This window comes from Malaya genurostris, chromosome 2, assembly GCF_030247185.1.
Source record: "Malaya genurostris strain Urasoe2022 chromosome 2, Malgen_1.1, whole genome shotgun sequence".
NCBI classification, from domain to species: domain Eukaryota; kingdom Metazoa; phylum Arthropoda; class Insecta; order Diptera; family Culicidae; genus Malaya; species Malaya genurostris.
This window is the reverse complement of record NC_080571.1, coordinates 248,151,186-248,165,265: the sequence shown is the minus strand read 5'-3', so window position 1 is coordinate 248,165,265 and position 14,080 is coordinate 248,151,186. Positions and strand designations below refer to the sequence as shown.

General features: G+C 36.0%; 1 protein-coding gene across 12 annotated transcripts in view; it reads left to right on the top strand.

Moving 5' to 3' along the window:
* LOC131428837 (uncharacterized) overlaps positions 1-8,656 on the top strand; it is a 505,952-nt gene extending 497,296 nt beyond the window's left edge. For 11 of the 12 annotated variants that reach the window (XM_058592883.1, XM_058592886.1, XM_058592887.1 and 8 more), the window contains one exon: positions 1,394-8,654. In XM_058592883.1, the coding sequence (XP_058448866.1) occupies positions 1,394-1,530 (137 nt within the window). In that variant the 3' untranslated portion in view covers positions 1,531-8,654. Of the gene's footprint in view, positions 1-1,393 lie in introns of all 12 variants that reach the window. The other variant, XM_058592893.1, reaches the window with a different exon arrangement.
* Positions 8,657-14,080: the final 5,424 nt, after the last annotated feature.

Here is a 14,080-nt window from a genome sequence, read left to right as displayed (position 1 = left end):
TCTATATGAGAAAGGCAAAAAGTTAGACGGCACTCGATGTCCCTCGGTTTCAACTCGTACGGCACCCAGTTTCTTTCTTTCTGAATCATGCCCAGTGACTTGAGACGTTTTGAAATGGCTTGCTGACTCACTCGATTCGGCAAGATCTTCTTCGGTTTGGCACGAATCTTCATCAAGCAATGCTTCTAGTTGTTCATTTTTGAAGGTTTTTTTTCCTTTCCACCACTATGTTTGTCTTCGACATCGAAATCACCATTTTCAGAACGTCGGAACCACTCCCGACACGTTCTTTTACTCAGAGCAGCATCACCGTAAGTTTCTGAGAGCATTCGATGCGCTTCAGCTGCATTTTTTTTTCGAACTGTAACAGAAAAGTAAAACTTCCCGCAAATGGCGAGAATTGGGCACATAAACAGACATTTTCGAGCGTGAATAATACGAAAACAAGAACAACTGTCACTGAAACGGCGATGACAATTCGTTAGGCACTGTACACACTCACTTTAAAGGCATTATCATCTATGTATTTTGACCAGCCTCAGCCGGTACAGCCACCTATCGGAAAACGGCGGAAGCAAAGTTGTACATCTGATAACTAGGGGAATGTGTCTGTACTATTTGAATTGCTTTGAATTCCAGAATACTCTTTCCGAAAGCACCGATATGCTTCATCATCAGGCTTTAGAGATAGATATACAATAAAATAAAATATTTTCAATCGTGAAGCTACGAGCCCACTAGCGCCTTTCGGTAGGTGAGATCTTCACCAACACCAAATCACCAAATCACCAAATCGCTCTAAATCTTTTGGTTTTTAATAGGATATTTCAAAAAAAGATTCTAGCTCACTAACGTCATCCGGTATAGTAACTTTAAATTAATATTTTCGAGTTCCTTGAAAACTTGTTTGAAGTCCACATTTTTCCGAATGCTGTAATTTTCGTGATACTTTATGTTTTTGTGCCTTTTTATCTCTTTCAAGCAAATGATTTATTTCATACTATTTTCAAAGCGCCTCTGGCAAAATGGCTTTGAATGATGGGTCTAAGTAACTACAACAAGTTCGCTGAAATCTGTATGGTATTATCTGTTGACAGATGCGTCGAAATGCCATATGCTATGGGTCTTCTACAACTGTGTATCCAAACTGGAAAAATATGTGCTTCTTTCTGTGTTGAAATACAGTATTCATTTGAATAGTGGCAAGGTTATCATTCATTCATTCACTGTACAAATCGATCGAGGGTTTCCAACAATCAACGAAGCCTTAATCAATAGCCAAATAGGAACCCATTCTTTCCAGCTACCAACACACACTCGGCTCAAACAGTAATCACTCTATTTTCTTCTTTCTCTGTTTTTTCTTCTTCTTCTTCTTTCTTTTTGCTTGCAGCAGACAAATCCTCACCACCGACAACTTCGTCCGCAGGAATGATGGTGGGATCATACGTAAAAGTATGCTGGATAACTTTCTACATCTGCACTATCTGCACCGTGCTGCTCTACTCGCTTCGGGTTGGGATTTCCTGATTGTACAACCTGAAGGAGATAATCAAAATATAAACGCCCTGCCGCATCCAGCCCCCGCTACCCCACCCCCTCTCCAGTGGCATTTCACAGCATCACAGCATGAATGCAGTCGACGTAGCCTGGCGGTAGTGGAAAACTTTGGAGAGAAACAAAAAAATATGGATCGGACTAGAGAAAAATAATCTAACATTATTGGGCAAATGCCGGAACTGGAGCCAACAGAAAAGAAAGAAAAAAAAACACAGTACTAGAATTGAGAAATTGTGAAATAACAAACAACGCCATCATTTGCTTCCAAATCGCCGCATCTTTTACTAGCAGCGATCGAACAGTAGTGGAGTATGTTGTTTTTTTTTGTTACCAAGAAAAATTGAACGATGCATCGATGATGTACATCGAGTTATGCAATGTGAAACAGAGCAGAAAAAAAATTAACGATGCAATCCAGCTTCCAACGACTAACTGGCGCTTGAGAGGTGCCAGTTGGTTCACTCTATTACAGAGTCACGCTACGGGAGTTCATGTTTGCTGCAACCCTACCGAACAGCGAACACGGAATGTTGGTTTGAGTTTTGTGGAATTTGATGAAGTGGTTGTACCGTGTGTAGGTGCATGGTCATCGACCATTTACGGAGATAGAGAAAATATGCACCACGAGCAAAATGAATAGAAGTTAGTTTCAATTAGTAAGTAAAGGGCACTAGAGCATACATAAAAGCGGAAGTGTAAACTGATTATTCAGTTTCAATGATTAGGTCGATCAAGCTGTTGAGTTATGATTGATGCCGGAGGCTTCTGTAGAGTCGAATAGAATGATTTGCCGTCAGGATATGGTGTAGTAAAAAAACAAAACACAGGATATAGTTTCAATTTTTTATTTTGTTCTTCATTGCCACTAAGTAACAGTCCTCAACAGTTCTCTAAACTAATTAGTAACAGTTTTAACACTTCACTACAGTCAGAGTTAAATAGCCACCGCCAAACACGCTGAATAAACGGCAAACGAATGAATGAAACAACAAAACAGAGGAATCCGCAAACAATGGTCCTCCTGGGCCCCTGGAAAAGAGACGGAAGCCCACCCTAGTGTAAATATGTGTAGTTAAGAGAAACACAAACAGTCGAACAACCAGAATTGTTGGTACAGCGAGGAAGTGACACAAATCCAGCAGCTTTGAATTCAGAGCGACCCGACCGAAAGAATGAAATGTTGCAATTTTAAACGGTTTGAGGAATTATTCAGATTTGCTGTCACACGGACTATTGTGAGTCGAGATGCGCTTCGGTTACAAGTAAATTGAGAAATGGATGAGGAGAAATAATTGTTGCTAAAACTCAAACGGAATTTTTCAACAACAACCGTTTTATGACATGAATACGGCTTACTTTACTATTGGGCTCATTTTCAAAATTTACCCTCTGAGAGAGTGATAAGTTTTTGATCGTGAATATTTCTTATTGTATCTAACGGATTTGTTGTAACGTTGGCTGCATTCTATCACAAAAAATGATCATCAATTTATGATAAAACTTTCAGTTGTATGACATAATCACAAAGCATTCAAAATTAAAGTTTTCTGAAATGTTTGGTTTCGACTGAGCAGGAAGTAAATAAAGAGCATCATTCCGGTTGGTTCAGATCCGAAACTCAGTTCCAGTTCTAGTATTAAGAATTCAGTTCAGTATTAAATCAAATGCGAGACGTTTGCAGAGCCAGTTTCCATTCAAAGAAGATCGATTGCGTCATCCTGCTGATGGTCGTTTGCATTCAAGCAAAACACAACACAAAGTGGACAATGATAGGGAACTTAATGAAAAATCAACCCAACTTAATGCAAAATCAATCCAAATGTTATAAATGTAAAAAGTAGAGCATCATTCCGATTGGTTCAGGTCCAGAGTACAGTTCCAGTTCTAGTATCAACAATTCAGTTCAGTATTAAATCAATTGCATGACGTTTGCAGAGCCAGTTTCCCTTCAAAGAAGATCGATTGCGTCGTCGTTTGCGTTGAAGCAAAGTACAACGAAAAGTGGACAACGATGGGGAACATGGCTCCAAATGTTATCTATAGAACTGAAAAGATTGTCTCTTTGCAAATCGGAGAAAAAATTGTCAGTTTATAGCAAATCTAGAATAATTTGATTAGCTCGGTACACTTTTAGCAGTGCAAAATCCGCACCAAACGATTGAGAATAAAGCTAGAATTTGACTGCTTTGCATTCGAGAAAAATACTCCGAATAATGTTTAATATCGCAGAGAATTCTGAATGCCAGAAATGAATCCCGTACAGTATTTTTAAAGGTTCTTTCACTGAAATATACAAGCCCGAAAAGAAAAAATCGACATCAAAATTCTATATGCTGCTATTTTTGTGGCCCTTGGGACCGCCCATTTGTGGCGATAAAATGAAGCTCTTAACCAAAATTGGTTCAGTATTGAATCAATTGCCATTGTTAGCAGTTCTACTACGGGATGCTTACTAAGCCAGTTTCGCTTCAAAGAAGTTCGATTGCGTCATTCTGCTGATGGTCGTTTGAATTGGACAAAAATATAATGAGAAGTGTACAATGATGCGGAACATAAATCGAAATCAGCCCTTCCGATGGCTCCAAATGTTATTAAATCAACTATAAAGATTGCTTCATTGCAAAACGAAGATAAAAATCATAAGTTTTTTGCAAATCTACAATAATTTGATAAGTTTTATTCAATTCGCACTACAATAAAGTGCAAAGAAAGCCAGCGTTTGACTGCTTTCCATTCGAGAAAAATGCTCCGAACAGTTTTCAATGTCGTAGAAAATTCCACAATTCAGCTCTTCTGAATACCAAAAATAAATCCCGTACAGCATTTTGATAGATTCTTAAATTAAATACGTGCAAATCCGAAATGAAAATTCAACATCAAAATTCGGTATGTTGCATTTCTTTTGTTATTTTCATTTCTTCCGTGTTATTTAATTGTGCGGTAGAAAATATTTGTCGCCAATATGTTAATCTTTAGTATAAATTCACCGTTACAATTCTGGAAGCGAAGCAGTAGAAGTTGCGAAATTCACACAATTAACTACTATTAACGATTATCATTTTGATTCGTATTCACGTCCTCCAGTTAGGTCTGTGACGTTACTCACCCGTATTTTTCCATCTCTTTTAATTTAATTTTTTCTCACAAACAATAGAAAAAAAGTGTTCGTTATACATGCATTTGGGTCAAGAATCAACACAAATTGGTAAAAGTGCAACGTTCCCCTGTTTGTTTGAAGATTGGTACCTATTTGTTGCGTTTATGTTGCCAAAATGTAAACATCACTGAATTCACCGAGAACGAAAGCCAATGGCCATTGATCCCGGCATAACTATTCCAACTCAATCATGAAATAACTGCAAGTAATTTCACACATTTCAAACTATAGTGTTACTTATCAGTCTTTTCATATTTCCACGCTTCTTGCATCTGCCACGATTACCCACACCCAGTGTTGACCTTTTTCCTATCCTCTACTGAGTATCACGTAGGCTATTTTCTCTTTTGGCATTCTCGGTACATGTTCAGTCCATTGCAATCTGCCTTATTTTACCAACCATCCGATGTCAGCATGCTTCTGTACCTGATCGAACTCGCTATACCTTCACGCGTTTACGTCATTATGCATTCTCTACTTGTTAAGCGTACTATTTTTCTCTCAAATACGCCACGTACTCAAATATCTACTGCACGATACACCGAAATCTCCATCTATGAACTAAAGCGAGAGTTCGTGAATCGAACCAGTTTACGTTATTTGGAATTTGCTTAGTTTAAAAGGTTCACGTCACTTGGGATTTGGATATTTTCAAAATGGATTTGATGAGTAGGAGCTAGAAAACAATGTTTGAAGTCGTTCCAAAATCCAAGATGGCGACTTCCGGTCTATTGATATTCCTTGAAAACCCTTATAATATGGATAATTTCCGAACGGATTTAAAAAGTAGAGCCAGTTTCAACAACCCTTAATGTGATCACAATCCATTACCCAAGATAAGTACAGAAGGATAAACAAAATGGCCATATGCATGTAAACAAACATTATTTTATTTTAAGATAAACAAATGGGACTAAAGACTTTTGTGCATACATTTTATTTGAAAATTGTGTTGGGATATCATTATGTAGCGTTTCTTTGGTCTAGAGTTAATAGAGCGTAATAGCTTGTTTTGTACAGAAACCGTAAGAATGCACTCTGCTGGACCCGACGGTATGCCGGCAGTTATGTTGAAGCGATGCTCTAGTGGTATTATAGTACCTCTAGGTCTTCTGTTCCGACTGTCACTCATGACTGGAGTATTTCCTGATATTTGGAAATCTGCTTATATGTTTCCTGTGTACAAAAAAGGAGACAAGAAGAACATCGACAATTACCGTGGTATAACCGCTCTTAGTGCCATTCCTAAATTGTTTGAGCTTGTCGTTCTGGAGCCTATTTTTAATCACTGCAAGCAAGGATGGCTTTCATCGTATCAAAGAACGTTCACTGGCAACTCTTCACGCGATTGAATCAGTGCCATCAAAGAGAGACGGAAATCATCGCAACAACAAAAAACCCGGCATGGCTCATTTAACATAGAAGACACCAGTGCGAGAGCGAATTTCTCTCGATGATCTGTCTGAGAATCAAAGGTCAGCTCGCTGCTATGGGGATTCTCTCTGAAGTAACAAACGGTTGCTTATTCTCGTTTCGCGATCCGGTTTTATACGGGAAGTTGATAATTGCGATAGAATCATTTTACCATTGCCGCTTATTCTAACTATATGCATATAAACTTTGTATAAGTTGTGTCTATGAAAATGTCTTTGAATGCTCCACACAAGGGTTTTGAAATATTGCAACCTAGTATGAGAATCATCAAGTTGAATCATCGATTCGATTTTCTGCGATAATTGTCAACTTGCGATTCTCCTTGGGAAATTCCACACAGCAACGATCATTATGGGACTGTAAATTTTTTTAAGGGTGTGAAATACTCAGAGTATGAAGTGGAGCGAAGAAATGTAGCAAAATTCTCTCACGGTCCATGCATTGAGAGACTCGAGTTCTTGTAGCATCTTCTACCGGATTGAAAATGTTGTATACAATATAGATAGCAATATAGCAGCTTCGGCAATCACCAACACTGATTTTAATATTTGCATAACACATTGTACACAATACTCTTACCAAGCGCTCAAATGAAAACATTCCACATGCCATAGAAAATTACTTTGAAACTGGATGTGAACAAATATAATTTGCAATGATAAATCTCGATTCAAACTTTGATACACTGCATGGATTTTAATGATCAAATTACAAGCACAAATAATTTTGCCGTAGCTCCATCATATCGAATTAGCTGTAGCCGAAGACAGTCCTAAATTTTGTTTACTGTTAAATCGGAACAGAATGGTCCAATTAGCTGTCTATAGTCCCACCTGGTCGGGAAAAAATATCAAAACGAAAATCGTCCTTCAATCAACAATAAGAAACAAATGATCAGTTTTAAAAGTTCAATGCAAAATCATTCATAAAGTGGTATAAAAAAAAACCTTAAGTAACTGTTAATTTCACCGTCCAAATAAAATAAGAGAAAGGAAGGATAACACCTAAAATTGAACCGTACTTAAAATCATTGAATCAATAAAGAAATCATTTGTTTTTCCGTTACGCAAAACTTTTCAACAACAAATTTCACGATGGGATTCCGAAGCCATACTAAATGCAATTAAATAAGTTATACTGAAATAAATTAAGGTTAGTGTAATCTAAAATGACACAATGTGAGTTATAAAACAGTCAAAAATAAACATATGTGCAACGTTTCATTCGAATAGGAAAAACCGGGTTCGTTGTACGACAATTTAGTGGTGGAATTGTGTCCCAAGGAAAAAGGAAATAAAACGCTGAGGCAAGTAACTTCTTTAGTAAACACAAGATTACAGTTCGGCCAGAGTGAACAAAAATTATCTTACATGACTCGAACAAGTTAACGCGGAGTAAGCGAAATCCTAAATCCTGTCAAACGTACGAACGAACGCAAACCTAGACAAATATGTTAACCGTGTAAATAAAAGATTGCCAAATCTGATAATTCAGTAAGATGTTGTCCATTGAAAGCTGTACATTATTTTGGCCGTTGAATCTATTAAGTAGGCGAACGTTTCTCGCTCCATTTAAAAAGCGCGCTTCCACTATAATGAATGGGAAATTACGATGATACACTTGAAGATTAGTGTGATGGGTTCGTGGTTGACGTGAAAAGTTCGAGCAGTCGTATGAAATCGGGCAAATCATCGAAAGAAAATATGAGAAGATTTTTTTAGGTGTGCCATTGTCGATCAATTTAGAGAAAAAGTCCAAGAAAATCACAGCGGTTATAGAAATTGTCCAGCAAATTGAATTCTCAAACAACCAAAATATAATTTTTTCGAGTCCCGACCTAAACGAATTTATAATTTCAGTATGATCGCAGCACTAACCATGCTATTATTCGATACACTAGGATTCGGTTGCGAAATTGAAACAAAATGGTCGATTTTTTTTACCAAAGGCATTACATTATTACCATTACCGGGACTTTGCATGCAATCTTGACCCGAGAAAAAATCACTTTTGTAAACTAAACCGTTGAAAACAGGCTAAACGTTGACGGGGACACCAAAGATAAATAATAAAGACATGTATGTGCTTACAAATATTTAAAAAAAATCTGGTCCGTTCCCGGTACCTTCTTTAATGACCGCACTCACCGCTTGATGGAGCGCGAGATTAATTGCATTGTTATCATTTCGACCAAAGTGTGCCATGAAATCTCAATATATACACGCAGAGAAAAAAATTGTAAAAATAACCAAATTTGGGTTCCCCCCAACGAATATTTTTATTGAAATAGTGATAAAAGAAAATCTGGTTTGATATTGTAAATATTGCTAATTGAAACTACAAAACATGATCGTTTATATTTCTCGGTGGATTAGTTTGTTTCAATAAACAGTTTGATAAAAAAAAAACAAATATTTTACTTGCGCGTTCCTGTCAACCTTTTGACAAACAATTTCACAGTAAATTCAACTTAAAATATAGTTTTAAATGAAACGAACTCTAGTTAAAGTCAATAATTGTAACGCTTTAAATTCACAAACCTTTTAGTTGAAATAATTTTCCTTGAATTTAGTTATTTCAACTAACGCTTTTGATTGTTGAAACCATACATTTTTGTTTGATTTCAGGAATAAAATAATTTCTTTCATACTAATTTAACGAAGTAATTTTTGATACTACCTTTATTTGTTTTCAATTTCCTAATATACAATTTTTTTAAATTTAGCATTTTTTCAAGACTGTGAGCCGTTTTGTCGCTAGACTATCGAATTATTTACATACCCCACTATCAAGCCCTGATTTTTCAATATTTATAGCATCCAACGATTCATCAGTCAAAATAGAGATCCTGCATGAAATATTTTTTGCAAAGAAAATGTGTTATGTAATGCTATGCAATTTTCAAAATCTTTCCAATTATCGATACATACGCTTGAATTATTGAAAATCCCTTAGTTAATTAAAGAAGCAGATAAACGTTTTTTTATAAAACTTGTAAAAAACTTTATCCGCGGGAGATAAAAAATGCCCTGGAATATTTTCGCGGGAAAAATGCTCTTGTCTATTGGAAATAAAACTATCACGGTTCATTTGAACAATAAACTTAGTTATATCAGTACACAAATAAGATCATAGATAAATTAAACCTATTTTTTCTTGAAATAAAGATACAGCAGGATTGAGTCAATGAGGATATTTCGATAACGTCAATTCAAATTTGGTTGACATGTAATAAATAGTTAATTTATTTCAACAACAAAATTCATTGGGAGCAAATAAATTTTTCGTTTGGTTAAACCAAAGTTTAGATTCAAATCAAGCAGTGAACATTTTTTATATTTAAGGGAGAAATTGGGTCAAAACAATCATATTCTAGCTTGACATGAACATAAATCATATTAAAAATTCTGCTAACTGTTTTGTTTTTTTAAACATGCTCCATTTCTCTGCGTGTACAAATGAGCTGACGTATCGAAAGGGTTCTCACGATTTGACATTTGCATTATGAGTGCGATGATGGGAACTCAGTAGTGCAACCAATTTATCACCATTGGTGCCAGTTTCACGGAGGACCGTAGATGTGTGCCAAAAAAAGATCGTGACTGTCATGTCTGGAAATTCGTATGTGGGGACACGAGGATAAATTGTTTGCACAGGTTTCGCCAGCTAAAATTTTACACATTGTCAATCTCCATTAGGGTGAACAATTCGTACAACCAGAACCCATCACAATCAGTTGAATCGAATAATAATTGAACGCAAAAAAAAAACTTGATTCGCCGCGCACGGTGCCCCTTCCCAATTGTTGCCCAAATTTAGTTGAAACAATTGTAAGCCAAACTGTAAATATTGTAGCAAATTGAAAAACCCAATAGATTAGTTTCTCCAGAGGCTGAAAACAAAGCAACAGCAACAAAACAAACGAAACAGGAGAGTAACAGAAAATCAAACTACATACACAACAAAGGATGTATAAAGTTAAATTAATTGAAATCGTACCAAGCGGCGATACAATAATGGGTAAAACTGTCTATCAATGTTCAACAATGTTTTCAAACTGTTTTTTGTACGTATGAGTAAAGAAATAACGAAATCACGTTTCCCAGCAGGCGCAATGTGGAAAGTAAATAAACGTCTTCAATAGTAAATACAGGCAAGACGAATAAAATGTTACTGCTACTATTTGATAAAAAACGGTAGTTTTATTTAGTTTATATTAGCAATCGGGATCGATGATCGTACAAGTCGATGTGTTGGCTAAGAAGCCGAAAGTAAAAAAAAAGTAGATTGAGCGCGATTAGTGACCCTTTACTGTTTTGACACAAAAGCAATTTCATACGAAATCGAAGGTCGATTTTTTCTTTTTTTTTATTTGGCACGAATTCTGCATATGCATTCTTTATGATCAAAGGAGACCAAAGTGACGACAGCGGTTCTTTTGGAATGACAGCTTCCAGTTCCAAACGAACAAACGACCTGTCAATTACAATGTAAAGCTAACGACACTGCCAATATTTCGGATCAAATGTTTTGAATTGTTGCCAACATTACGGATGAGATGTCATCACTGTAGTTCTAGGCACTCTAATTTGCATGATAAATTCGCCAGTTTCAATCTGACCTTATTTTTGAGAAGGGACTAAGAAAAACGGTGGTTTCCATCGATTGGGTATTCTCTGCCATGTTTTAGGTAATTAAAAAGGATTGTGTAAAAAATATTAGCAGCGTTGGAAAATTGTGTTTGTTTGGTTTTTATTTGAAAAATAGCATCTAAAATTCAAAAAAAGTTTTTTTTTGCTGAAGCATAAAATAAAATACTGACGAATTTTTAGAATGAAGAAATAACATTTAAAAAAGTTACATATTTTCAAAATAATGGAAATTTTCGGAAATCATGAGAACATTTTTTCCAATATTTTTCAATAAAATTTTATGAAAAAACGCAAAATTTCCTATAAATAAGTCGTTATTCAAAATTTTGCTATAACTACCGTTCTCGAAATGCTACGGTTTGAAAATAAAAATTAGAGAGATTTTAGTTTTTGTAACGATTTTCCGATGTTTATTTGAGCAAAGATGAACTCAAGATGGAATAGGCTATAATTTTACATATACCATTCAAACAGGACCCCTCGATGAATTGGGTTAACCGTCAGTTCAATTATTATTTGAACTAAAACAACAAGCCAAGTGGATCTTGAAACAGGAAAGCAAAAATCAATTTTGATTATAACTAATAATCTAATAATCCTTACCTTACGAGGCATTAAAGTGAATGAAAGTACCAAAATATTTTGTGTTTACATATGTTTATTTCTTGCCAAACTTGTATTGTTGCTGTGGAACTTTACCGTCGTTTTCCAACGTTTATCGACGCTAATTAAGGAAAAGTCATCAGAATTGCATTATCACTAAATTCACTGATTCACGGTTACTGATCCAACATTTTGTGATGGACCGTATGGGACATTGTAATCTTGAGTTTATCATTGATTTGAGTTTATTAAAACAAAGTTAGAAAATAATCGTGACGCAAATCTTCGAAAATGACTACAAAACTTAAATGATTGAGCATGTCGTTTCGCTTAAAATAAATCGCAACTGGATGAATAGTAGCAAGTACAAAAGTGTAGTTTTCTGAAAAATCACATATAGCTAAAAATTCTTCTTCCTGCAAGTTATTTTTTGTGTTTTTCAAAAAAGTAGACTGCTCTCTTTTAATTATATCATGTTGTATTATTTTTCTAACTTTTGAACAAAACAGGAAACCAACTTTGTAGGGTAACGGGTATAGCGTGATGGGTAAGTCGCATATAGGATCAGAAAGTTTTTCTGACCTGAAAAGGCGAATGACCTAAAGGTTAAAAAAAAAACAATCGTTCTCTTCTGTTGCATCTGTCAATTGTGACCCATTGTTCAAAAATAGTTTCATGAATACATTTTTCATTTTTTCTTTTCAATGAACTTTTTTCCAATGAGACTGAATCTATGCAATTTTCACAGACGTAAAAAAACATTCTACTGTCACATTTTCCAAAAGCGAACCATATTTTTTCAAGCCATGGATGATGAGATTTACATTTTCGTTGTATGTCCCTGAGACTTATAATAACAGTTCGGCTGAAAAGTTCGTATCGTTTAATAGAAACACACATTTTTTTTTGCCAAAATTCGTTTTTATTATTCAACATAATTGCCATCAGAGGCGATACAGCGATTATAGCGATCTTCCAACTTTTCGATACCATTTTTGTAGTACGATTTGTCCTTTGTCTCAAAATAGGCCCTAAGTTTCAGCGATTACCTCTTCATTGCTTCTAATTTTTTTACCAGCGAGCATTCTCTTGAGGTCTGAGAACAGGAAAAAGTCACTGGGGGCCAAATCTGGAGAATACGGTGGATGAGGGAGCAATTCGAAGCCCAATTCGTTCAATTTCAGCATGGTTTTCATCGACTTGTGACACGGTGCATTGTCTTAATGAAACAAAACTTTTTTATTCTTCAAATGAGGCCGTTTTTTTGAAATTTCGTCCTTCAAACGCTTTAATAACGCTATATAATAGTTACTGTTGATGGGATTTCCCTTTTCAAGGTAGTCGATGAAAATTATACCATGCGAGTCCCAAAACACAGACGCCATAACCTTACCGGCCGATTGTTGAGTCTTTTCACGCTTTGGGTTCGGTTCATCGCGTGCAGTCCACTCAGCTAACTGTCGATTGGACTACGGAGTGAAGTGATGGAGCCATGTTTCGTCCATTGTTATATATCGACGAAAAAAATCGGTTTTATTTCGATATAACAGCTCCAAACACTGCTCAGAATCATCAATTCGTTGTTGTTTTTGATCGATTGTGAGCTCACGCGGCACCCATTTTGCACAAAGCTTTCTCATATCCAAATATTCGTGAATAATATGTCCAACACGTTCCTTTGCTATCTTTAGGGTGTCAGCTATCTCGATCAACTTCACTTTACGGTCATTGAAAATCATTTTGTGGATTTTTTTCACGTTTTCATCGGTAACAGCCTCTTTTGGACGTCCACTGCGTTCATCGTCTTCGGTGCTCATATGACCAGTACGAAATTTTGCAAACCACTTACGAATTGTTGCTTCGCCCGGTGCAGAGTCTGGATAACACTCATCAAGCCATTTTTTTGTATCGGCGGCACTTTTTTTCATCATACTAAAGTAGTGTTTCATCAACACACGAAATTCCTTTTTTTCCATTTTTTTCACAATAACAAAAGTAGCTTCACTCAAAATGCAATATCTCACAAACTAATAATCAGACAGCTGTCAAATTTATACACGTATCTTTTGAAGGTTGGTACTAACTGAAAATGGTATGGATTTAATTCTAGTGGCCCCCTCTCATAGAAACGATACGAACTTTTCAGCCGATCTGTTAGTTTGCAGTTCTTATGCCACATTTGAGCAATGGATGAACACCCAATCTGAGTTTCAGTGTTCAATTCCTTAAACCGATTGTAGGCTTCTTGTAATGCAGAGGTTATTAACCATTTTTGAACAGCCTGGCGTTTTTTTCCGTCCCTTCTAATTGTTACACAATCACGTTGGTCAGCTGGTTTCATTATCCTCGTAAAACATATTCTCATCTAGTCCAATGGCTGCCCTCGATCCCATAGTTGAATTCACACCGTTCTCATCCGGTAGTCTTTTTTGCCTTTTTTGCCGTATAAATCGTCGTATCAAAAGTTTTTTTTTATTTTTTCGGTTGTTGAAATTGTTCAGCCCTTGTCGTACCTTCACTGGAAAACTTTTCCTTGAGCTGCTTAATTATTTCCTACAACACGTCGATTATTCCTTCATCAAAACTAACTTCATTATTTAGAGCAAATTTATGTTTTCTAATGCTGTTTATTAACTCGCGATATTTCTCCATAATATATTTCACAGAACTAATT